Consider the following 27,563-nt stretch of genomic DNA (forward strand, 5'->3'; position numbering starts at 1 on the left):
CACACACGATACTATGCCCCATCTACCACTGTAAGCGGGCTGCGATTGGTGGCTTTGCTTCCCTGGTGGCTCAGAGGGTAAAGAATCTGCAGTGAAGGAGACCTGGATTTGATCCCTGGGTTGGGAAGATCCCCTGGAAAAGGGAATGGCTATCCACTCCAGCATTTTTGCCTGGAGAATTCCATGGACAGAGGAGCCTGGTGGGCTACAGCTCGTGGGGTCGCAGAGTCGGCCATGACTGAGCAACTAACGCTTTCGCTTTTTCTCATTTGAACCTCAGAGGAAAGGAGATTTCTCATTCAGGCATACCAAGTAAAATAGCCAGATGTTTTGTTCCTTTGTTTCTACCAAAAAAAGACATACATGCACACACACACTGAAACAGGTAAATAAATGGTAGAGCCTCACATACGCAGCTGTAAGACACAGAACGCTGTATCCATGTGAGGCTGGGTGTATTTCCAGGGATTGTGAAGAGAATGTCATCAAGAGGTATTTCTCCCAAATGATATGAATGTAGTTCAACCTGAAGACTAAAATTTGAGTTTGGGCACTCAATCAATATTTGACTAATTGGATGAAATTCTACTTTTCAAGAATTTTACAGCTTTTTCCTAGGAAGTTTGCTCTTGCATAGCTACAAAAGACAACAAAACCCAAGTCTGTTAGGTTAAAAATATATTGATTAGGAGAACTAGGTCATACTATAAATATGAACTTCTTTCCTGTTTTTCAAACTTACATCACTTTGAGAATGCCTAATATGTGTGAAAGGGCCACCCCTCACTCCTCCACATGCAGAAGAAGGCTTTCTATTAATTTCTCCACTCCTCTATGCTCACATTCACACTCTCCCAGGGAATCACCTGTGTCGTGGCTAAGCCAGGTTCCTAGGTACCTGCTTCCAGGCATTATTAAATGTTTCTAGGCAATAGTGGAGTTGCAAGGCAGGGCTGAGCTGGCTTGGTGGTGGTTAGGAGGCTGCTGTGCGTGTCGACTGGCAGAGTACCTAGGCTTGTCTGTCCCTAAAGTATACTATGAAAGTGAAAACATCCACCAATGATAACTTAGGATACTGAGACAATGAATAGAGTAACAGATTGGTCGAGAAAGCCGTGTGCAGAGACTTAAGGAGCTAGCCACAGGGACAGGGTTAGCAGTTACCTTGCCAGCAATTGCTTGCAATAGCACGCCCTGGGGAATTTTTAAAAGCTTTATGGGTTTTTGGGACTCTGGAACAACCCCTTAGAAGTAAACAGCGCAGTTTTTATTGCTCTCATTTGATGGGTAAGGTGAAATGGCTTCTACAATTTATTAGTGAACTCAAAAAAGTTCTGAATTTATACTATTTCAGGAAGATAACAGGTTAAGTATCATCTCATCATGGATGAGAGGCCCCATTTATTCTACCATCCAGAGAGTGGGGTGGAGGCATGACAAGGGGGTGTGAGACCCCCCACAGGAGAGGTGGGAGAGAGTCTACTTAAAAACTGGCGATATCTCATCATTTGATTGAGCACTGCTCCCAGGTTGAAGTGCTGATTATTCAATAGCCAAAGTGCCATTCCCTGGCCTACTTTGAACAGATGGTAACTTTCTCAGGTTTTGTTTTCCCCCAGTTTTAAACAGTTTACTTTGTACTAGGGAATTGCCAATCAATAGGGATTTCATACTTCATAGAGAATTCCAAATTTGAGTCTTCTTCACTGAGATAGTCTTAATTAATGGCTTCTACATCTATTTTTCTATTTTGTAAACATTTATTTATTAGCTGCATCAGATCTTAGTTGCAGCATGTGGGATCTTTCATTACAGCATGCAGGCTCTCTAGTTGTGGGCTTGCTTAGCTGCCCTGTGGCACGTGGGATCTTAGTTCTCTGACCAGGGATGGAACCTGCATCACCTACAATGGAAGGCCCTAGGGAATTTCCTCTACACCTGTTTTAATCTTAGTGGGGGTGAGCTTCCTTAATGAAATACAGTGTGCATCTTTAATTACAGACAGCTGTCCCTTTGAAATGGCTGAGTCTGTATCTTTAAGAACAATCTTCCTAAGGAAAGAAATCAAGATAAACAAGAGCTCCATGCGGCACAGAGGACACAGGCTGGGCTTCAGTGTGAGACAGGTCTGGGTTCAAACCCCACCTCTAATGACCCATAGTGTGGAGGACATGTGCTTTCACTGAACCTCCATTTACTCGTTAATAATGGGGATAATATCCACTCTTCACTGGGATCTTGTGAGGATTAAGTGACATGAGATTACTGTTATTAAAATCAGTTGACACGAAAAAAAGGAAACTCATTAAGATAAAACCCATTCTGCACCTAAGACAGGACTCTGTCCCAATCACAGATGCCATGGTTTGAAAAGGTAGATCATAATGCCTTCCTGGATGTATTCACACTGCAAAGGTTATTAACACTGTGATCCATTAGAAGCCAGATTAAGCTGCTTTCCCATGCCACGCCACTGTCACACAGGATGCACGCTCTGGGCAGATTTCACGCATTTTTGTCATTGGGTTGGCAAAGCCATCAAGTGCCAGTTCTGAAAGATGAGGCTATCTACAGATGCTTGCATAACACAGTTAAGCAGGGAAACAAAAAAAGAAAGAAAGAAAGAAAGAAAATATCCCTTGGCCATTCACTGTGTGCTGGATAACTTCTGTTTGTGCTTTCAGATGCACTCTCTACTCTGCCCTAGGACCCAGAGAAACCGCTGGGTGCATATCCTTCAGGGCTTCCTCACCCTCTGGTTTCTGGCTAGGCTCAGTTCATAGGGGCTACCAGCAGAGACTGGGAGGTGAGAGCGTGTGAACTAGGGACACGCAAACCTTTTTTAAAGTTGTGCAGACATAAGCCATAATAAAATTTCTAAGAACCACTAGAGTACATGCATTACAGCTGAAGTGACTGGCCCAAGGCCACCCAGGCCCCAGAATGATGAGCAATTAATAGCTACACACACCTGTAACCCACGAGTGACACACCGGGGCCACCGCAAAGCACTGCTTTATAACACCTAGTGTGTGTGCTCAGCGAACTTCCCTGAGATGTTAGTAAATTATTGATTAGTCATGACAACTCATGGTCGATGGTATAAATCTTATTTGGCTTTAACTTAATTATTTCCAGCCCTTTACTATAGCATATAACCGATACTTCCAAAAATTACACAGGGATGATATGCCTTAATGCAAAACTCAACTGTAAAAGTAAATATTACTATATATGTAAACAGCTGCATATGTAAGACAATCACACCATGTTCACTAGTTACAGAGGCTGTTGTTTAGTTGCCAAGTCATGTCTGACTCAAGCAACCCCATGGCTTGTAGCCCGCCAGGTTCCTCTGTTCATGGAATTCTCCAGGCAAGAATACTGAAGTGGGTTGCCATTTCCTTCTCCATGGGATCTTCCCGACTCAGGAACTGAACCTGCGTCTCCTGCACTGGCAGACGGATTCTTCACCACTGAACCACCTGGGAAGCCCAGTTACAGATACTATATCTTTAAAAATAAAATTAAAAACAAATCACGCAGCGCCTACCGGATCCCTTTTCACGAGCTCTCCATTGGGCACAACCTCAACCAGGTGGATGATAATGATGATAGAGTTCAGAATGTAGGTCAGAAACATGTTCTTATGCAGAGTCACCCGCTGGCAGCTAAGGCTCCTGGAAGGAAAAAGGAAGAGAAAGCATTAACCAGTGCCAAAATATTGATGTTCCTGGAAAATAAACCTTATATAGTAATATTTTAAATCTTCTGTTTAGCAATAGATGAAAGAACACATAAATGAGGCTGGTCCCATCTTTTAAGGTTCATTAGTACCTTTCTGCCTGATTTTTAGACAGTCTCCTGGTCATAGTAACATGCTTTTCAGTTCTCAGGGTGACTTCCTACAAGAACTAAAAGAGTCAGGGATAAAAATCAATTTTAATTGTAACAAAAGTCATAAAATTAATTGAGAAGAACTTTTCTAAGAGAGACTATTAGGGTTTAGAGTGGTGCTTCAGAGGGAAAACCAACTCTCCAATATTGTAATGTGCCAGAAGTTGAGTGGCAAATGGGAAAGAAGAGCTTAAAGTCAGCACCAAGGCGGCCTGCCAGCCTGACTGAATCCATGTCCTTGGCTCCTCACATAGGCTGATTTTCTTGTCTCCCGTCATCTTTCTCTTTCACCATTTCTTTTTTTCTCTTCTGGATGTGGGCCATTTTTAAAATCTTTACTGAGTTTGTTACAATGTGGCTTCTGTTTATGTTCTGGTGTCTTGGTAGTGAGACAAGCAGAATCTTAGTTCCTTGACCAGGGATTGAACCTGCACCCCCTGCATTGGAAAGTGAAGTCCAAATCCCTGGATTTCCAGGGAAGTCCCCTCACCATTTCCTTTGATACCTTCTAATTTCTCATATTCCAACTGGAATCAACTCTACGGCTCCTCTTTCCCATGTCCTCCTGACGGTGGAGCTCAGACACAGACAGAGAATTCTAACTCGGCTCAAGTTTGACGTCATGCTGGGGTACAGTGTGGTTTAGACCTGGGATTGCTCCACGTGTTCTGCTCATTGGCACAGTTCTGCCCCACCTCTGGGGTACTAAACGTTTGCTGGATTTTCTATTCTCCTCTCCTCCACTTCCTAAATTTGTACATATGTATTTGTGTGAATGGTCACATAAAGGAACATTAGTTTAAATATCCTATTTCACTTTTTGAAGCAAATGGAGAGAGCCTGCAGGAGGGCTGAACAAAATTGGAGTGATTATCCTAGATGAATTAAAATCTCGTGTTTACCATATTTGATCCAGTCAAAGAACATTTAACATAATGTGAGGACTTTAACACTAATGTTCAGTTAATGATGCCAATGATTGATCATAGTAACTACTCCTAAAAATTCTTCGTGGAATAAAGCTAGAATTCCAGGCATTTGACAAGAAAATTCTGGGGAAAAATGACAATGGAAATGCTTTCCTATATTTTCAAATCAAGGGAAAATGAGTTGTCAATTATCTGTAATGAAAAGTAAGTTTAATCCATGAGGGATCTGTGAGAAGAGCATATTTTGATTATTGTGGCTACACTTTTCCTATAGGAAGTACTGTTGCTGCTGCTGCTGCTAAGTCGCGTCAGTCGTGTCCGACTCTGTGTGACCCCATAGACGGCAGCCCACCAGGCTCCCCCGTCCCTGGGATTCTCCAGGCAAGAACACTGGAGTGGGTTGCCATTTCCTTCTCCAATGCATGAAAGTGAAGAGTGAAAGTGAAGTCGCTCAGTCGTGTCCGACTCCTAGCGACCCCATGGACTGCAGCCCACCCGGCTCCTCTGTCCATGGGATTTGCCAGTACTGGAGTGGGTTGCCATTGCCTTCTCCGACAGGAAGTACAGGCATTACTAAGCAGTTAATACAGAATATTCTTAAATTCTCAACTTTTTGAGCAGGGGTAAAATGCAGGAGGTAGCCAATGGTAAAGATGGGGTTTAGAGAAGAACTTTCTTTCGCTCACACACACATACGCCATGAGCTATTTTATGCAGCAGCAGAAAATTTTGTTAAATAAACTGAACCTAATTGGTTTTATAATAGTACTTTAAAAGTAGGATGCAAATTTAAGATTAAATAGAAATTTATCATGCCCATTTATACTGCATAAGCTCTTCCATAAAGCAAGTGTTAAATCTGTGACCTGCCATTTTTCATGTAGTCATAATAGCACTTTCTAATTCTTCTCCCTGGGAGGCAAATGTCTGTGGTCTCATTACTGGATTCAGTCTGGCTTAAACCAATGACAGTTGACATTATGCAGAACTAGGGAGTATGGATGAGTGAGTCCTTCAATGTTGTTACTCTCATGCCTAATTTTCTTTGGACTGAGCAGAGTTCAATAATCTGTCGATGGACATTAGCTTACAGAACTGGTTAATGTTCAGTCTCCTGTGTAAACTAGAACTTCCCTGAACAAAATATGCTTCCTCTACTTCCAGCTTATGGGGCCACTTGTACCCGTTTTATTTTTCTTCTTAACACTTACTATCCTCTGCCATATATTTGCTTAAGTGAAAGTCGCTCAGTTGTGTCTGACTCTTTGCAACCCCATGGACTCTACAGTCCATGGAATTCTCCAGGCCAGAATACTGGAGTGGGTAGCCTTTCCCTTCTCCAGGGAATCTTCCCAACCCAGGGATTGAACCTAGGTCTCCCACATTGCAGATGGATTCTTTACCAGCTGAGCCACCAGGGAAGCCCAAGAATACTGGCGTGGGTAGCCTATCCCTTTTCCAGGGAACCTACTGATAAAGGTATTTGTTTTGTATACCTAAGAGGGAGGGTCTGGCATGTGGTAGGGCTTAATACTCTTTTTTTTGCACTAAGCTGCTGCTAAGTCACTTCAGTCGTGTCCGACTCTATGTGACCCCATCAACGGCAGCCCACCAGGCTTCCCTGTCCCTGGGATTCTCCAGGCAAGAACACTGGAGTGGGTTGCCATTTCCTTCTCCAATGCAGGAAAGTGAAAAGTGAACGTGAAGTCACTCAGTCGTGTCCAACTCTTATCGACCCCATGGGCTGCAGCCCACCAGGCTCCTCCGTCCATGGGATTTTCCCGGCAAGAGTACTGGAGTGGGGTGCCATTGCCTTCTCCAAAATCTTTACAAAACAACACTTTTCTTCTGTGAGCCGTGACCACTGAACAGTTTCCCAGTACTTCAAAGAATTAACATCAAATGTTAGATGATCTCATATTTCACACTTTGTATCATATTGAACATTGGCCAGATTCTTAAGTTGACTAATATTGGACATTATCCTGTTGTTCACATTATGTAAATGTATTATTTACACTAGGCACACGATGAGAAAATGATGGCTTAAAAGCTGGATAAACTGTTAGGTTCAAGTAAGAATATGACTTGCTTTGAAACAAGTTCTTCAAGAAACAAGTCTCTGTTTCTTGAAGATTTCAATATAATTTCTGCTCATTGAGTCTTAAAAATTTTATTACACTTACTTGACATTTATGATCTGCTTTCTGAAGTGAGTTGAAGGTACTTTAAATTTACTAAAATTCTTTTAGTAATCTAATATGTATTACTATGTATCCACCCTGCTTCAAACCTTCTTGAAGATGCCTGGGATATATGGGTGAAGAAAACAGCTGCTGCCTTCAGGGACCTTATATATTACATCATTATTTCCTATTATAATAAATGTTCTGAAAGAGAGGTATAGGATATTCAAGAGGATTACCTGAACTTAAGAAATGATGTGTTTAATTGTTCTCAATACAAATATCCTGTTGCTTGAACGAACGTGAGAGAAGCGGTCATTTTCCTGTCAAATCTGTAATGTCTTTATTGGAAAGAGCATGAACCAGATGGTAGCTAGCTTTTATTCCTCTTGATGAAAAAAATAAGTATTTAGATGGACGGGACATTGTTTACTCTTGAGTGATAGGGAACCGTAAGTACTATAACTTCTCCAAGAGTGGGAGGATAAGACAACATAATCTGCTCCTGTCTTGGGCCAGTCAAGGTGTCATTCACATATGATGATGAGATAATGACTTACTTTCATACGAACCTCAAGATGTCACACTTTAAAGCCGAAGCCACATGTCACTTTCATAATTTTAATTTACCTGGTATAAATCTTTCACATTAAAAACTGTTCCAAGTTACTGGTATCTTATGTATGTATTTGTGTGCTTGGGGGAATCTTGAAGTTGTATGAGAAGGTATTTAATGTTTGCCTTGAGTCTTACAGATTGTATAAATCAGTTTGATATCACAGGGACAAGGGTCAATTTTAAAAGTTGTCATTTACTTAGGTATCATACCTTGTCAGTGATGAACAAGAGGGATGTGAGAAGAAGGTAATGGGAAACAGACTGGAGCAGAATGTTAAAACTCTTAGAAAAATTCAAAACATTATACATCTTTCGGGACTTAGTATCTTTGAATTTAGCACAAAATCTTTACCCTTAAGGAACTCCCTTTCAATTGTGATTCCTGCCTCTTTTCCTTATTACTACTGGTCTATGAGTGAACATGTGCCAAGACATGACCAACAGTTATGTTTGGGGTGAGTTGGGAGAAAGGACGCTATTTTTACAGCCATCAATTTAATGGTTTCTCTGGAGGAATAGCCAGAGATGATAATAAGATACTGTACAAGACAAAGAGTTATCTATCCATCCTCTATGAAGATGTGAAAGAATAACAGGGAATACTGAGTAATAGAGGAATCAATATTCTTTTTGGAGCTCCCAGTGGAAACCACCCCCCGCCTTTTTTTTTTTTTGCCGATGTAGCAATGTAATATAGAGAATGGAATGCAATAAAGACATTCCTCTTTCTACATATATATAATATATTGGTATATAGAGGTATATGTAATTGATATATAGAGGTATATGTAATTGATATATAGAGGTATATGTAATTGATATTCACAATATTTAGCAATCAGCAATGCATGGATAATAAGCAGTCAAAATGGAGGTTAATAAATGTTCTATTATTGGACCTTCCTTCCTTAAGAGAAATCAGTGAGATGTTTCAGTGTTTAGAATGATTCTGCAGAGATGTAAGTTGATAAATTATAAATGGTACTAAAGAGATAAGTGAATTTATTGCAAACTTGCTTAAAATAATCAGAAAACAAACACAAATGTCCACTTGCATGACTTTCATAAGCCAGTCTTCTCTAAGGGTATTTTTACTTTAACTCTCTTACAGACATTTACTCTTGGCATCTAGTAGTGAGGAGTCTTGATTGACTAATTTGATGTTTCTATTTAATTCTTCTCCCTGGTATTGCTCCTATTTTTCCCAGTGAATGTCCTAAAACAAATGTCATGCTAATGGGGCTATCTTCAACCTTAAACTGGTGGATCAGAGGTAACCAGCATATCATCCTGAAATTCTTTTAACTCTGCCATTTTTATTCAGTTAAGATCTTCAGTGTTGCCTTTTCTATGATTTAAATTACTGAAAAAATTTTCCTTTATCTTGAAGAGGGCATAGAAATTCAATTTTGTTCTTTTAAAATAACAAAGACTTTATATACATTTAGCATCATTCCTTCCTATACATTCACTCCCAACAGCACAGGGAACATAATTCTTGTTTGTCTCAGAGTTACATAGTCCTGCTTTTTTTCTTCTCCTGCATGCTCAGAATAAAATCACAATAAGATTAGTGGCATGCCTTAATGATCTCATTCTGAGTAATGTCTCAGGATTTTTCACCAAGTGTTGGCAGTTCTATAGGCTCCCATATATTCAGTAAGTTTAAATTCTTGGCCTTCCTGGCCTGCTGGTTTGAGTAGGGCACCTGCAGAGTTATTCCTTGTTATAGACCCTAGAAAGCACAATTTCCGAAATTAGAGTGAGATTTCAATGGGATGATTGTGAACAGGGCATTAGGTCTCAGAAGTGGAGCCGGGTGTAACTTCTCATTTCGGTTTCACGAAAGTTTTATGAAATGGATTATTTGGATTTTGCCAAATAACTCAACCCTGGGCATGCAGAATTAAGCAAGGGAGTGATGATTAGATCTTGCTCGTTTCACACTGATGATGCCATTTAAGTACATAGACTGTAAAGCGTCCCGTTATAATGTCCAGTTAATATCACAAGGGCGATGTTGAGTGTTTGAAAAAAATCTAGAAAAATATTTCTAAAAGAGAAAAATGTTGTTATAGATCAGTTACCTTTTATTTTCACAATCATTTTGAATTTCTGAAATCCAAATGTAAGAAAAAATATGAAGAATCAGAAACGTACTTTATTTACTTATTTTTAGCCATGCTGTATGACTTGTGGGGATCTTAGTCTCCCAACCAGGGATCAAACCCATGCCCCTGGCAGTGGAAGCATGGAGTTCTAACCACCAGGGAATTCCCAGAAATGTACTTTAAGGAAAACAGATAGCCTTGATATTTTTAGTTTGGGGAAATTTCAGGTAAGATTAAGGACAGGTATAAACATCAGACGTGACTGCTTTTGGACTTGAATATGGAGTTCTTCATATCTAGTCGCCTCTGACTCTTTGTGCCCTGGAGAACAAGGTATTACAGTTTGTCTTTCCATCGCTGCATCCAGATTCTGTCTCAATTAGAGATGTTTTTTCTCCCAAGACTTGCTCTTTGGTAGGTTCTTGAAAGAAGAGCTGGTAAGGGCAAAACTTGGTGCTTCCTAGACCGTCTGCCTTCACACTCTCTCAAAGAATTTACCAGATTAATTTTGCTTTGGGACTGGCATCGAGAAATATTTCACTTTGCTTATGTGCTGCACTTTTAAATACCCATCTTTAGTGGTTTAACAGAGAAATAATTACTGAAAGAACATCCTTACTCTCTTTGCTGATTTGGTTCTCATACCTCATCACTCATTTAAGTGACAGCAGGAAAATGTTCCCTTGACATTTTTTTTTTTTTCATCTTTAAAGTCCTGCATACATTTAGTCACACAGTTGCAAATTTGGGGCCTTTTCTTTGAATTTTCTTATGGTTATATTAAAAAAAATGAAAGAATAGACTTTCAGTGATAGACTTTCTAATCAATGTAATATGAGAGTCATGGTGATGTATTTTTTGCATTGTGGTCAAGTGTAGTTGAAAAATGAAGACATTCAAAGATTAATCATGCCATGAGTTTACTCTGCTGTATCCTGAATCATTATAATTGAAAAAATTATTTGAATAATTAATCCCTCATGTCTTGTTGCTTTATCAGTCTTCCTCCTGTTCAACCATATGAGGAAGAAACTCATTTTCTGCTTATTTATACTATTATTTGCTATTTAATTAACAAAAAGTTGCTATTCAGTTATACTGCTTAGTCAACATAAATTTTGATGATATAAGATGTAGACATATATAATATGTGATTATGATATAAGTTATAGACAAAGATTAAAAACAGGATCAAGGAAAAATAATACTTACATTAAGGGTGTATTTCACAAGTGATTCTTTGGTTTAATTTTATCTAGCATTATTATGGCAATATGTGAACAAAAGTCAATTTAAGATTCTGTTATTCTGTATACAAATCACTGTACATTTAATTATATCTCACATCTTTTAAGTGTGGAGAATTATTTGTAGTCTGTGTCTATGAAGTTTTCTTAGTCATTTGTATACTATCACTGGAAGGAAATACCATGATAGTGTAGAAGTTAGAATTCTCATGAAAGAGTACCAGAGTGCCTCCTGACTTTGACCTATAGAAATGACACTAAATTTAGGACGTTTTTAGGACCAAATTTATGTTTGGGATATGTTACTATCTCACATACATGGTGGTCATTTCAAAAAATATACAATCAGTGTTTTAAATTCTCTATTAGTGTGAAATCAGTGTCTAAATGAACTTAGTCATTTTGCAATAGATAATGCAATCATTTGTATGGACACAACCTCCGGATAGAAACCCTCACTGGAATTTTGTTTCTTACAGTTCTTAGAAGAGAATTTCAGTTAACAATGGTAGGGGTGCAGGGGCAAAAACCTGACACCTGACAACAGGCCATCCTCTTCCAGAAACTGCCCTTGACTCTGCCCGAGCGAGTCAAGGCCAAAGAGCCTTCCTTTCATGGGTGCACACGACTGGAGCCTTCCCAGCCCCACTTCTCCTGTGGCCCAACCCACTTACAATACAACTCCCAGTTAAGCAGGCTGTGTTTGAACTTGTAGCCATGGTCTCCATATTTCAGAATGGGGGTAAAAAAAAAAAAAAAAAAAGGAGGAAGATTCTTTCCTCAATGCTTCGTGGCAGCTTAGCCGGTGAGTGGAACTTGGCCATGTTAATGTAGTGTCTCTGCAGGCTCACAGGATTATTTTATTTTGGGAAGGAGGTATATTGCTTTTGAAAATTATATGAATCCATCCTATTTTTCCTCAAGGATAGGGTTAAAAAGCATATTTTTAATTAATGTCATTTTTCTTGCTACTCCAAGACTCCCTCCCAGTGTTACATGTCATGTAAGCTGCAGACTTTCTCGTGCCCAACACTCTTGCAGTATACCACTTATTTTAGCACCTAAGAGAAAACACAAGGCGGATGCTGTACGTGTACGTACCTAACCAGCATGAAAATCGCCAGGGAAATCACCAAGGTGATCATCGACATCGAATGACCCACAATAGCCAGGTAGTACAGAATGTACGCGCTCTGCAACCACAGGGAGAAAAGCCACGCAGTTACAAAGACAGATACATGAAGGAATTATTATAGAGGAGGGGAATAGTTTCTATTGTTAAGCAATGTAAATTGACAACTGTTTTTCTCCTTTAAAAAAAACTACTATAATTATAACTATTTCAGAGAATTAAATTATATTGAATTACAAACTGGATCAACGGATTAACTATCGTAACGGATATCATAAGAATATCAGTTAAACCAGAATATGCCTGGAGAATCCCAGGGACGGCGGAGCCTGGTGGGCTGCCATCTATGGGGTCGCGCAGAGTCGGGCACGACGGAAGCGACTTGGTGGTAGTAGCAGTAGTAGGCATGATGTGGTGGGAAGAACGTAAGACTGGGTTCGTCAGAGTGCTCTTTACTCAGAGGATCGTCATTAAGTATTTGTGTGACTCTCAGGTCCAGTCATTTTACTTTCCCAGACTGCAGAAGTCCTCATCTTTAAAATGATGTGGTTGGACTAGACAATTTTCGAAGCAATTATATGCTGCCGTAAGGAACATCATTTAGCCCAGGCATACAGAAATATTGGATCTGAAAGGTTGTGAAAAGATGACCCAGGTAAACACAAGAAAACCAGTGTGAAATTATAAAACTCTAGATATTAAGTCAGGATGACCCAGCAATACTAAATTTCTGTGCAGTTAATAATATGAACGTAAGCCACAGAGAGCATAAAGCAAAAACAGACAACTCCTAGTCATCAACAGAAGGAACCCAGGGAGGAAAAATCAATCTATAGATTTGAAGATTTGAACATGATCAACAGATTTTACTAATTCACATGCAATAAACGTTTCACATAACATCTACAGAATACCCATTCTTTTCAAAAGCACAAAGGATATCCAAATTGACATATACTAGTCAGTAAAGCAAATGAATATATTTCAATTCAAATCTTAAGTTGGATATTCACTGACCATCATACTCTAGAAATCATTAATAAAAAGATAACTTAAAAATACCTTCATATTGTTAAAAAGTAAAAATGTATTTCTAAATGACCATTGGATCAAAGAAGAACTCACAATGACATACCCAAACTTTTTGGATACAGATGAAGTTGTACACAGAGGGAAGTTTACAGACTATGCGTATATGAGAAGATCGAAAGTCAATGACCTAAATTTCTATCTAAAGAAAATTAAACTTAAATGATAAAGAGAACTTGAATATATACTGAGTGGCTCAAAGACAAAACCTAGTTCTTAAAAATAATGTCAATACCTCTTAGCAAGACTGATCAAGGGGAAAAAACAGACCCAAGAGAGATGAAAAACTTGTACACAAAATGCTATAACTGGTTTTGGTGTCCTTGGCCTGTGCCAAGATGTCCCTCTAGTCATCTGGTCTCTAAGCTATCTATTCATCTTGTTTAATTGTTTTTTTATTCTATTTTAATGACAGGAAAGTTTTCTATACTTGAAAGCTTTATAGAAAATAAAAGCACTGATGGTTCTGTAGCTTCCAAATTAGTAATTATTTAGCATACAGGCCTATCCTTGAAGGAAACAATAGGTTTCCTCTGCAGCTACCAGGGCTGCCCAGAGGAGCCCTGTGTGACAGGTCGCTGACCCATGGTGCCCCCAGCCCATGGGGACAGGAGGCTGGTGGCAGATTTGGTGATCTTTTCAGATTTCTGCAGAACCTGAAGAAGGAGGTCGTTACCTACTCGCCACTTCCCACCACATGCCCCACTGGCTTCAATGTTTCTAAGCAGAGATAATAAAGCTATTTAACAGTAAGACACAAGAAGTAACAAATCAGAATGAGTTTCCACAAAAACAAACAGCTGCACTCATATCAGTGGGCTGATGAGAAGCTCCATCCTCAAGAGTTTGTTCAAGGCTTGATAGCAAAACTGTCATGGACCTCTCAGGACAGAGGGTGGTCAATTGTTAGCTGGTGACTTGCAGAGAAATCTGTAGTTCTGGAACCCTTCCCAAAGAGAACTGCTGAGGGAGTTCTTGAAAACGCTGCCTAATGTCTGGTATTGCAGGGAACCCCATCATTTGCTCCATGGACATATTCCCCTTGCCACAAATGGCCTATTCCACGCGCTCAGGGAACCATCACCGACTGAGTGCCAACCAAGGAGTAAAGCATCATTTTCTCCAGAGCCACTCCCTAAACTCCTCAGAATTAACAGGTCAGTATCTGATTTCCTTCTGCAAAATAGGCTGGCTTCTTGGTAGCAGGTGTTTTACCATTAGGCATGCATTTCCATGTACAGACCATGGCATTCTCCTCCAATCCTGAAATGTGCAATAGAACCTACCTGCATTTTCTCAGGGGTGAAAGCGTTGCACATGGTATAGTTGGACCAGGAAATGTTGCTCTCAGGATGCATGTACCAAACCCCATCTTCCTCACAATACTTTGTCACTTTTTCTGTTAGTGAAACAGAACGTATTACTATCTCAAAATCGCAAGACGGAAAAACAATAAATTAAAGCTTAAGAGCCATTGCAAAGGGTTAATCACTTTATAGAACCTGAACGTGAGTAGAAGTCAATAGAGATAACCAGGAACCATGCACCACACGAGATGCTTTAATATGCATTGCTTAAATTTAGCTTCAGCAAAGCCAGGTGAAGCATTGCTATCTCCATTTTACATTGCCAAACATTCTGAGTTATTCACCTTTTTCTAGCTCTCCAAAGTGCCTCTGCAACGTGATTATTGCCTTAGAGATCACAGAGCAACCCTGAATGGTAAATTGGTAAAATATGAAAGGAGATTTTATCAGTGTGTTTGCAACCCTTACATAGTTTTGATTTTTGATAATTTCATAGCAGTAATATTTTCGTAGCATGGTTTTTCATTGAAAAGCTTATGGAAAACTGTTTTACATATGACTTCTTGTGTTTTTTTAAAACACAGGAATATGGAAATCAGAATCATATACTAATATTTGTTACTGTTTTAAAGGTTAAGGAAACAATTCATGGTAAAAATATATTTGGTGAATTATTACTGAGATCTGATAACATTTAAAATAATTTTCTATTAGAAGTTTTGGTTAGTCAAATCAACCTGCTACAAGCTAGTATGAAAATTATTTTATCTTTGGCAGTTTTTCAGGTAAAATTCACAATTTTTCATTGTATGACTGAAACACATTACTACCAAATTCAGCACAAGATTTAAACTGAAAACTGTAGACTTGTTTGTATGTCTACTCCAACAATGACTTAAAATGGACCAAAAGCCCAATTTTTTCACCAACAAAGGAGTTTTAAAGCACCTATTAGAATCATCTGTTTCAATATTAAGAAACATTTTAAATTGTGAATTTTCTCTAACTGCCATTGGACAAAAATTATTTAAAGGACCACCCCTGGAAACCAACAGTTTCCAAAAGGGTCAGCACTAATCAGCAGAGAAAAATTGATGTTGAAAACTGGTCAATGATTTAGTTAATGATTTGCAAATTTTAAAAAGCAGTTGGTAATGCAGCATCTTTAACATTTTGTTAGGAAGTAGTTTTGTTTTCTTGAATGAATATAATTTGGTTTTTACAAAGTTACATAGCTACATGGGGCAATGTGTTCTATGGAGGAGGGTGGTTGTCCTGAGAATCTTCCAATCATGGGCAGCACTGAAGTAAATATGTTTTATTTGGATTTAACTCAAGTCTGTGTGCGTGCATGGTTCAGTCATGTCCGACTCTTTTGCGACCCCTTGGACTATAATCTGCTCAGCTCCTCTGTTCATGGGATTTCGCCGGCAAGAATACTGGAGTGGGTTGCCATTTCCTCCTCCAGGGGATCTTCCGGACCCAGGGATTGAACCCATGTCTTTCACGTCTCCTGCATTAGCAGGCAGATTCTTTACTACTGTGCTACATGGATCTAGGCATTTCCTAGTCCTAACTGTTGCAGGTATCAAGAATTTGTCCTCTTCTGGGAGAGGGTGAGATAAATGGAGAGAGTAGCGTGGGTGTATATACACTAACATATGGAAATAGACAGCCAATGGGAATTTGCTGTGTGACCCAGGGAACTCAAAGTGGGACTCTGTAATCACCTAGATGGGTGGGAATGGTGGGAGGTGGAGGGAGTTCAAGAGGGAAGGGGCATATGTATATTATGGTTAATTCATGTGGATGTATGACAGAAATGAAACCCATATAGCAAAACAATCATCAATCAACCAAAAAGAAATAATAATTAAAAAAAAAAAAGAAACTGTCCTCTTCTACCTGGCCAATCTTTCAATATTTGACAGAAGGCTACGTCTCCTCTGACTTCCCTTTCTAAACCAAACACCCCCATTCACACCACACCTGCTGTGTCCTCTCAAGCCTGGAGCCTCTCTGCACGTGCTTGAAGGTTGGCATTTCCTCTGAAATAGTCCAAGTCTGGACTGCTCCATGAAGAGGGGAGCATGCTTCCTTCCTTTACATTGGGGAACTCTCTCCTGATTCTCATACCCAGTCCTCAGAGATTCATGTGCCATTAGTCTCAAGAGATGCCAGACCCCTGCCCTTTTAAAGGCTCACCGATTCCCAAGGATCTCAGGGTTGAGAATCATTGTCCTCAACCATATGGTGGCGACCTTGGCTCTATCCCTTTTCTGTTGATTGAGTGTTTGACTCCTGCCCTTACATCCCTCCTAACAGGGATTTGCTTTCTATACTCTAGCACTTTCCTTCAGCCTATTAAGCCTCATTCTGGAGAAGGAAGTGGCAACCCACTCTGGTACTCTTGCCTGGAAGATCCCGTGGACAGAGAGGCCTAGAAGGCTACAATCCATGGGGTTGCAAAGAGTCGGACATGACTGAGTGGCTTCACTTTTCTTTCTTTCTTTCTATCAGCCTCATTGGAATCTTAACACTGCTATTCCCTCTCTCATTATCTACCTACCTTTTAACAAAGCACTTTGTTTAAAAGGAACTCTCTGTCATTTCATTAAACTGTTGAGTGGATCATCGAGATACAGCTTGGGTCAATGGTAAAGTACTAAAGAATTTAAGTTTGTTGAATACAGATATATTTAAGAATTGCCTGTCTTTTGAAGTGGATTTGTTCCCCCGCTGAGAGGGTTCTACCTAAAAATCTGGCTGAAAAGGTGGATCTATGCCTGGAAATCACTGGCTACCCCCAAAGTTGCCTTTTAGTTAATAATTGTAGCCACTTTAGCAACAGCCCATTGCTGCTTTGGAACTGGCCTTGCAGCCTCAATTACAGAACAACTCTTTTTGCCAATCAGGTTCCTCTAAGGCAGTCATCAGATCAAGATTATGAAGCATCATTTATTGGGAAGAGTCAGTAAAGACCTGAGGACCACCATCAAATAGCACCGAGTTAGGGTTTACAGGAAGGTAGTGATGAGCAATGGCACCTGCTCCAGTACTCTTGCCTGGAAAATCCCATGGATGGGCGAGCCTGGTGGGCTGCAGTCCATGGGGGTGTGAAGAGTCGGACACGACTGAATGACTTCACTTTCACTTTTCACTTTCATGCACTGGAGAAGGAAATGGCAACCCACTCCAGTGTTCTTGCCTGGAGAATCCCAGGGATGGAGGAGCCTGGTGGGCTGCCATCTATGGGGTCACCCAGAGTCGGACACGACTGAAGCGAGTTAGCAGCAGCAGCAGTGAGGAGCAGGGAAGAGCAATATGCTGTCTTCACATTCCAACTCTTAAATCAAAATGAGAGTTCCTAGAAGTGGCTGGCCTGACCTGGTTTTAAAAGTGCCCCACTGTAATTACACTTCCATGGGGGTCAAACTTGGTAACTCATTCTCAGAGGAAGCAGGAAAGCAAGTCCCTCCCCAGTGTGGCTAGACTGAAGCCTGAAGGAAAACCATGTTCTGGCTTGAAAGTTCTGAAAACCACTTCAACCTACGTAAGTTTGTACAATGATTTAGAAATATTGTTTCTCAAATGCTTTTTTCATTTACTTAGAAAAGGGTTAGGTAGGAGTTCAGAGGACTTGGGTTCAGTTGTGGTTTTATATAAAATATTGTGTGAGTATAAAAGGAAATAATATGTATGAAACTGTTTTGGAAAGTAAAAAAAAATATTCAATGAAAACACTCCTATGTTACTTTTATAATTACAGTGACTTTGATGTTACTAATGAACTTAACACATTTGTTGGCTGTTCATGTGGGGCAGGGTGGAGAGCTGGGTTAGTCTGATCCATGTTAACAGTACCAGTCTTCTTTACTGAGCATGTGTCAATCATCAGTTGTTGGAACAGAAATCTAGTCAATGTTTGGAGTTACTGCCTTCTCATTTCTCTTCCCTACACATGACAGTTTTATATCATTTTCAACATTACAATCAAATTCCCATTATGCTTCTTCCACCATCCCAGTAGACATAAACTCTAGATCAAGGATTTGCATAAGTCATCAAATGGGAAACAATGCAAAATTTTACAAAAACTTCAGCTGCAAATAAGAATTGTTCAGTTTTAGAAAAGGTAATTGCCATGTTTATTAAAGTTCAATATTAAATATCTAAAATATGTAAATGGTTCCTTTTAATTTAATATTTAATAGAATTTATGACCAACATGCACAACTGGTCATTGACTTAAAAAATAAGGGCAGCTCACAATCTTTGTACAACTGGATCTTTCATCTGTGGAAATGTTTCAGAACATGCTAAACCGTAGAGACTATGATTTGGTAGTATATTTTGCATCTGATTTTCTTTTTTTGGAACTAGAAAAATGCTAGAAGATTCATAGCAAAACATAAACTAAAAAGAAATACTCTACCTTCCACATCAAAGTCCGGAAAATAATCTGGGCAGTGCTGTTCAGCGAGCGTTCCCGCGGGTGTATCATCCCAGCAGGTCCAGCCGTCCCAGGTACGGTTGCAGTACAGACCTGGCCATTTAGAGAGAAATTACGTTGCAGTTATCACAAACCATAGAGTCCTCAGCGAGATTTAACAGGGCATAGACGGTTACTCAGGGGCTCTCCACTCGGGTGTGGAGATGTTAAAACAGCAGTAGCGACAAGATAAAGGTACTAACTTTTCCAACTACTAAGGGAATTTCCTTTTTTTTTTTTGGTAGGATAGTCTCCATTTATTCCTCAAAAGGCTTACCGGTCATCTGTGTCAGATCTTTCCTCCAAAATTTCTCCTTTGCGATATCTCCAGAAATGTTATGAGAGAAACTTCGTGAAAGTATATGCTCTCTCGTGGGTGCATGCTCAGCTGCAAAGCCATGTCCGACTCATTATGACCCCATGGACTGTGGTCCACCAGGCTCCTCTGTCCATGGGCATCTCCAGGCAAGAATACTGGAGTGGGTTGCCAAGCCCTCCTCCAGGGGATCTTCCCTACCCAGGGATCGAACCTGGGTCTCCTGCACTGGCAGGCAGATTCTTTACTGCTGACACTACTGGGCTACTCTACTTAATTTTGTCTTAAGGGCAGATGTTAACCAAAAGCAGTCAGATGAACCTGAGCAAAGAAACTAGGCATGTCTGTGGCATAAAATACACAAACATACCACAGTATGAAAGCCACTGTTAAAAACACTGGCATACTAAATTAACTGAGTTAATACATATTTACCCCCAGAAGAAAATAAACCTTTACTAATGTCTGAAACACACATTCACATGCAGCCTTCTTTTTACCTTCTCCTTGGTAGGGGGGTAACTTCTGCATTCGGTCAAAGCATTTGTGCTGTGCCTGCAACAGTCTCTGTTTTCCTAAAAGGAAGAGAAATGGCTCCGGCTCCAGCGTTGGAGAGTAGGTGGAATCTGAACTCGCAGGAAGGACCGGAAGTGGGCGCTGTATTAGACAGGAAATGGAGTTACTTATGGAGAGCAGAGAGAGGGGAATACATAATGAAAGGATCAAAAGGTATGAAAACATTTATTTTCCCTCTATAAGCAACAATTATGCACGATCTCCACCTGGATTATTTTTTCTTTATAATTTAAGTGTATTTATATTTTATCTATAAATTCTACCTAAAATTTTCATATTTGCATTCATTCCATCCACACTGAAAATGTATAGCACCCACACAGACCCATGCACCTCATTACAAGATTTTTAAAATTTTATTATCAATGTAAAGTTTAGAAATAAATAACCTGATTTCCAAAAAAAATATGAATATTAAATCAACTTTGTTTTCTTTGGAGCTCCTAAGAATCATGAATCATGTTATTCAAAGTAGATATATTAGTGCAATAAATAAGTTTTAATTGGATTCTTTCAACTGATTTGTTTGTACTTAGATTGCACACACTGCCAAAAAACTTACCCCATTTATTCCACAGAACAAACATAATATGTTCTTTTGAAATATTCTGCTTTGGATAATTGCCTTAATCTCTTTAAACTGGTTTCATCAGCAGATGACCTATACAAGGTAATTCATTTTCACTGCTGAAAATTAAGGTAAATCTTAAACATTTTTCTAGTGCTTCTAAATTTTCAGTGCAGGCTGACATTATTTTGTCAGTCCGTTAGTTTTCATTACCATCATAGGTCCTATTAATCAAAGTTGTGTGTCTGTGTATCTGAAAAGATGGATGTCTGACAAATTGTCTTAAGTTGTGTTTAGGTAGATTTCAATTTCTTTTGTGGCTCTGATGTTTTGATTGTGCTTGAATTGGAATTTTTTTATATCCATGTTCTGCATGGGGAGTTTTTTGGAGAAGACTTGCAAGCGTCAACCTACACTGACTTCTGTTTTTCTGAAGTTAGAAATACTCCTGGCTTTCTATCACACCTACTGAAACACTTTTAATTGGCCTTATTCTGTTTAAATTATTCTAAGATGGAAGTTTCCCCACTGTACTGATGGCAGAGATAGCATTATATACCTTTCTCTATTCTCCACAGTTGCTAAAATAAATATCCTTATACCCTGTATACCCCAGGATATTCATGGTAGAGCCTCACTGTTTTCTAGCATATCTCACTGTGTAGACAATGCATCCTGTGTTATGAGATAGTCTATCACTAAAGGCTAACCAGTAAAAATCCATAGTGGAGAGAGAGCATGGAGCAAGAAAAGATGGGAATGACTACAGATCCAAGGTAGAATTGGACTTTGAATATATGTACTGTCTGCAGAGGCAGAGAGGAGAGGGAAGACTTTCTGGATGGAAGGTAAGGCACACAGGTAAGCCCAGAGGAAGGAACGGTCATTGTGAAATTGTACAGAAACCAAACTGGAGGGGAGCATGTTTGAGGGGAAGAACTGAAATCAAGGAAAATCAGATAATACAGAGCCCCATGAAAACAAATACAAAACTTTTGGGACATGAAAGGCTCAAGATATTTTAGCCAATATTTTAAAAGCATGATGAGGTAAAGACGTCTTGTAGTTTTTGGACCAGTGAATGTTGTGAAAGGAGAGTTAGGCATCAGATTAGAGCTGGGAAGCCCAGTCAGGCAGCTCAAGGCGTGGACTACCTCACCTTAAGATGGAACAAGAAACAGCACCTCAGCACTTTTTCAAATAATGAAAGCACTAAGTATACCTGATAAGGAATGGAGAATAGTAAGAGTCAGATGGCCTAGATATTGTAGCCAATACAGCTAGGAAAAAAAAAAGGTAGTGTCTTGAGAAGGAGAAAGAAAAGAAATTAAGAAAGGAAAACCTTTCTTGGGGGAGAAGATAGTTCTCTTTTGGACTGGATGTGGAAGTATCAGCAAGTCATCTGAGTAGAAATCACTTGCAAACAGAACAGGATGAATATTTATTATTGTTGTAACATTATAGTTACAACTCTATATGAATACTGCAAATATAGTTGACCCCACTCTAAGTGTTAGGATTACTTCTAATTTTGATGCCTCTAGAATTTGTGACAGAAGAAATGAACACACCGACAATGATGATTAAAGGTGTACACGTCCTTTATCAATGTGGCTGAAAACCATTATGTTGTAATAGAATATGATGTCATATATAATTTTTTTCTGTCACTTTTATTAGATATGCTAGACACTAGAAACTATTTTGCTTAAGCTTGACCAAAGTAACATTCTGAATTCTATTTTTAAACAGACTGAACAACCCATTAAATGCTCCTGTGTTAGCTGGATATTCATGGAGGCCATGGGGAGGCAGTATGTGCAAGAATAGCAAGGGGAAACCTGTATTTTCAATAACATTATTTGGTTCAATGCAGTCTTAAACACGAGTAAGCATGGCGACATGACCATCTGAAAAAGTAGCTGTAGTTCATGTAGACGACAGTAGCATCTTATCATTCCTCCAATGTTGAAACAAAACTCCAGTGAACTTCCTGTAACATGGTTCAACGGAGACTGTTTCAACACTGAGGGAATGAGCAATGAGAACTTCTGTCCTCAGAGGGGCCATAATAATCTGAGTCCGCTCCTGGTCTGGTTCATGTTTGAGCACTGACAATGCAGTTTTCCCAGTGGTAGCTGAATGTTTCAGTGATTTTCTTCTGAAAATAACATACAAGTTGAGACGTCTGTTATATATGTATATATGACATATATACATGTATAACCATTGCTGCTGCTGCTGCTGTTAAGTCACTTCAGTCGTGTCCGACTCTGTGCGACCCCATAGACAGCGGCCCACCAGGCTCCCCCGTCCCTGGGATTCTCCAGGCATCTATGTAATTCCAACCATGGAATTACTACTGCTGAAAAATAACATAAATTTCATCAGGTTCATTGAACATATTAAACTGTTTGCTGATGATTTCAGAGATAAAAATTGCCAGTGAGGTGGTACAATTTTCAGCAGTAAGGAGGGAAAATATAAACAGTAGCGATTAAACCACCAAGTGGTGTGAAAACAATATTCCACTTATCATATGTGTTATGTTTATTCTATATGTTTGTGAATGTAAATATATAATTTTATGTTCACATGAAGATAGAAATGAGACATGAAGGACATGTTTTTCTGAATAAAGACTGACATTTGAAGTTTTGCATTCAAGCCATCTTGCATGATGCTTCCAAAATCAAACAAAAAAACACCTCTTAATTGTTGTCCTATGCAGCAGTTTAGTCGCCATATATGTGATGTCACTCCTAAAGGTTCCAGTAGATGGCGCCACACATACGACCACCAAGCTGCCACCGACAGCTGTAGTCCGCGGAGGAAACATCAGTGTTCTTGTACTTTGAATGCCTCCCATATGTCAGGCACTGTCCTAGGTTCTGAAGAGTCAGCAGCGAGAGCAAAACCAGCAAGGTCCCTGCCCTCATGGAGCTTACATTCTAGAAGGTTCCATTCACACTAGTCATGGGTTCTAGAAGTAAAGCAATCTGATTTGAATGGCTGTGTGTTTAAGCAATTCCTACTTTGACGTAAGACAATCAGCTTCCTTGTTTGTTACAGGTGGTTTCCAGAAGAACAGAGAGAACAAGAAGAGAGCAGTTCTGTGTAGAACTTTAGAAATGGTCCAAAACTACTGACTGTGCGGATCCATGCTACTGGCTTGAAGGACGCTTCTACAGATTGTCACAGACAGACTTGTTCTAATGGGAATATGCATCCAGAATTCACAAGTTGATATGACCAACTTTCCATGTCACTGTTCTTAATAATGATAATGTCTATGTTAGGATGATTTGTAGTTTTCAGTTACTTATACTTTTCAAAGTAAAGGATAAAATAGAGGTCGGTCAAGTGTTAGCTCTGCTTCTTCCAGATGGGATCAGATGCCTGACTAGGTACTTTCTTCCTAAGCATTATATAAAACTCCTGTATGTATCATAAGGGGCTTCCCAGGGGGCGCTAGTGGTAAATAACCCACCTGCCAGTGCAGGAGACTAAGAGACCCGGGTTCGATCCCTGAGTTGGGAAGATCCCCTGGAGCAGGAAATGGCAACCCACCCCAGTATTCTTGCCTGGAGAATCCCATGGACAGAGGAGCCTGGCGGGCTACAGTCCATGGCGTCATAAATTCAACACAAATCGGGGAACACAGGTAAGTGAACACCAACTGCTTCTCAGAAGAGCCTACTTTCCCTCTGTCTTCCTCATTGTTGCTGTAGTCATTCTCATCATCCTCACTGGCATCTTTTGGGCACACTGTGCCAAGCACTGTTCTAAGCCTACCGTGCTACTGCACGAGAAGAGAAAGTGGTAAGAAGAGAAAGTGAGCGCCTTCGGTAAATGTAGATGAGGCTAAGGGAATGTGGTGAACCAAACTGAGAATTTTTAAAGACCATTTGGAAATCAGGTTGGTAGAATTCAGTAAATCTATTGGTAGTGGTTTTTCATAATAATGTATCTAAGAAGTGACATTTTACAGTAATTAATGTCATGAAAATTTTTCCTTTTCTCTGAAGAATATTAATGTGGAACATAATGAGTGTTTTAGAAGAAAACTGATATATCAAAAATTTTATGGACAAATCCTCCAGATCAAATATATAATCCAAACAGAAGCACAATTTCTGTTTGTCACAATGAAGACCTCATAAAGCCATTTAAGTACCCTGTGCAATCATGCTTGCTAGTAAAAAGATGCCTACCAACCACAAGGCACCTGTCATGCTCATGCAAATATATGAAATTCTTTCAATCTTTGAATTTTAAAATGTACTAGGTAAGAGTTTTTAAAAGGTGAGCTTTTTTTTTTTTTTTAAAAAAAAAAAAACCACACCAAAAGTTTTGTAGTCTTTGTTAAAAGACTTTTTTTAGTGTTTCCTAAAAAAAAGATGATTGGATAATATTCAAACTATCTTATTATCTAGTAGTTACTTTATCATTTCTTCTGTCAATGTCTAGTTACATGATTTGTGAAGCAAAATTCAGGAATATTCACATATAGTTGATCACATAGGATTTTATTTGAGATATTAATAACAATATCAATATGAATAAAATATATCAATCTCTCTGCATCTATAGAATATGATATAAGGCTTAGACATTTACAGACAAAAGAAAATATTCCAATAGTTTCTACAATATTCTTGTTTAAAATTTCTTTCCAATGGCATGAAGATACATGCATTTCCAAGTACTGGATTACTTTTAGCAAATTATATTGTACTTTATCTGAAGATTAAAATAACACAGCTGTCTTACATAATAAAATAAACTATCCTCATTCAGACAGGTACAGAAGGAAGGACTATATTAGCAATTATTCCCATAAACTTTGATGTGTAACATTATAAAATGTAAATCCCCTTAAAATTAAATTGACAGACATGGAATGTTAGTAATAGTCTTCTTTGAATAATGTAAAGAGGAGATTTGTTAACAAAATATTAATGAAAATTCTAGTTTGTCTTCTGGAAAACAATGTCTACCCTTGCTCAATTATACTCAACTTTACTGTTTCAGCATTCTTGATTAACATAGCTTAAAATAACTCTGTTTCACTTACATTCAGGAAGATGAAGAGGGTCAAGCACCAGCGTGTAAGTGTGAACTTCATTTTGGGCCTTTGAAAACGGTCTTTTAAGACCTAAAAAATATAAAAGTAACAAAGACATTTAAATTAATGTAGCTCTAATATTGCCTGTGGCCTTTTTCTCCCATTGATCTGACTTGAAGATCAGTGTCCCAAGTCACCCTAAATAAAATCCTTATAAAGTAAGAACAGTATGCTTGACATACACACACACACACACACACACACACTATAATGTGTAAAAGAGATAACTAGCAGGAAGCTGCTGTATAAAACGGGTAGCCCAGCCTGGCATGCTGTGATGACCTAGAGGGGTAGAATGGGCAGGAGAGCTCTATGGGGAGGGGATATATGTATATAAATGATTATGACTGATTCACATTGATGTAAGGCAGGGACCACCACAACATTGTAAAGCAATTATTCTCCAATAAAGAAAAAGGTACAAAAACAAGAGAACAGTATTTTTAGAGGCAAATGTAACTGTATGTTTCATTGCCCCTCCTTTCAACCTGGAAAGATTGTTGTCTGGTTGTTGTCTAAAGTTCTCCCATTAAGAAACTCTTGAGCCCCCTTTACATGTCAGGACCACAATAAAAGATTCTGAGAAATCAAGAACAATCAATGTGGACTTCACTTAACACATGGTATCAAAAGAACTGCTGAAAATTTCACTGGAAACATCCACAAAAAGTCACTTCCATGGGCATGAATAAATAAAACGTGTGCTTTGTAAAGGACTAATAGCCATGCCTTCTGGGTAATCAAAAGCTAACTTTTATTTAAATAGTTTATTTAGAGCCTTGAGTATTTTTCTTTCCTACAAATTCTTCAAGTTTCAAGTTGCTATTAAGAATAAATTTCTTCCACAGTAAGACTTGTGTTTGTCACCTAACAGCTCACCAATCCTACTCAGGAGCACAATAGTCAGAAATAGGCTGCTTTGTCACAAATAAACAGTTTTTCATTTCCCTGCAGATAATTTTATACATGGAAAAATAAAGGGATGAAAAAAAATTTAAACAAACATTTCCTTTCTTCAGTGGGATTTGTGTGAAAACGGTTTCAAATAGGGGTGAGTGGTTATAATTGCATCTAATGCTGTATTGATTGTACTGCTTTCATATTTTACATATTCTGCTTTGACTTAGTATCCACACTGTGTGCCTGTTGGGCTGTACCCTGTAGGCCAGTAAGAGTTCAGACTGAAGAAAGGGCCTGGAGACGACAGCGGAAACATCAACTATTCACTGGAGAGGGGATCTTAAGCCAAAGGTCCTGGACAAATCCCACCATTGTCAGCAAACACCAGGCAGAACATGGCAGCAATCTTTGCTTCTCGGGGGAGAAGGAGGCTACCACTTATGGGGGGAATTTACATCAGGTTGGCTCAGTTGCCAGGGAAATGAGCAGCTGGGGCAGGGAGCAAGCACGTGGGCAGTTACTAATTAGGGCTATAATTAAGAGGACTGGATAGTCACTTGAGAGAAACAAAGCCTGGTCCAGCAGGGATGTATAGAGAGCAAGAGAGAAGCCATCTTGAGTGGCCTGACCATATGCTCCATCCCTACATACCCTGCAGGATCCCTACAATCTTGGCCTACCCTTTTTCTGTGATATCGCTGGGGTCAGGCTTACAGAGGCATGCTGCAACCAAACACCACACGTGCAATACAGGTAACAGCAGCCAAGAGGCGGGCAAACTTTGGAGGCAGGGGCTTTTCAGGTCACCTCTCATCTGGAAGTCCAGATGAGGATAACGGTGTCGTCTCACTACAGCAATGCGCAGGCGCTCAGTCATGTCTGACTCTTTGCAACCAGTGGACTGTAGCCCACCAGAGGGACCCAGCAATCAAGCTCACTTCACAGTGAGGTCACTGCTGTCACCCAGTCCATGAACAGACTCCCTCCACTTACACTAAGGAGAGAATGTAAGATGTTCAGCAGGCCCAATACAGGGGAGATATGACCATTAAGCAAAATACAAGCAG

The 27,563-nt window shown here is 39.4% G+C and overlaps 1 protein-coding gene across 1 annotated transcript in view; it reads right to left on the reverse strand.

Moving 5' to 3' along the window:
* Window positions 1-25,622, reverse strand: part of CALCR (calcitonin receptor) — a 45,701-nt gene extending 20,079 nt beyond the window's left edge. Inside the window, exons 1-6 of the mRNA XM_040260295.1 lie at window positions 25,546-25,622; window positions 19,825-19,981; window positions 18,952-19,062; window positions 14,496-14,608; window positions 12,090-12,181; window positions 3,554-3,680 (exon numbers count right to left, since the gene is read on the reverse strand). Coding sequence (XP_040116229.1) covers window positions 3,554-3,680; window positions 12,090-12,181; window positions 14,496-14,608; window positions 18,952-19,062; window positions 19,825-19,981; window positions 25,546-25,596 — 651 coding nt within the window. The 5' untranslated portion in view covers window positions 25,597-25,622. The remainder of the gene's footprint in view (window positions 1-3,553; window positions 3,681-12,089; window positions 12,182-14,495; window positions 14,609-18,951; window positions 19,063-19,824; window positions 19,982-25,545) is intronic.
* Between the last annotated feature and the right edge of the window lie 1,941 nt (window positions 25,623-27,563).

This window comes from Oryx dammah, unplaced genomic scaffold, assembly GCF_014754425.2.
Source record: "Oryx dammah isolate SB20612 unplaced genomic scaffold, SCBI_Odam_1.1 HiC_scaffold_18, whole genome shotgun sequence".
NCBI classification, from domain to species: domain Eukaryota; kingdom Metazoa; phylum Chordata; class Mammalia; order Artiodactyla; family Bovidae; genus Oryx; species Oryx dammah.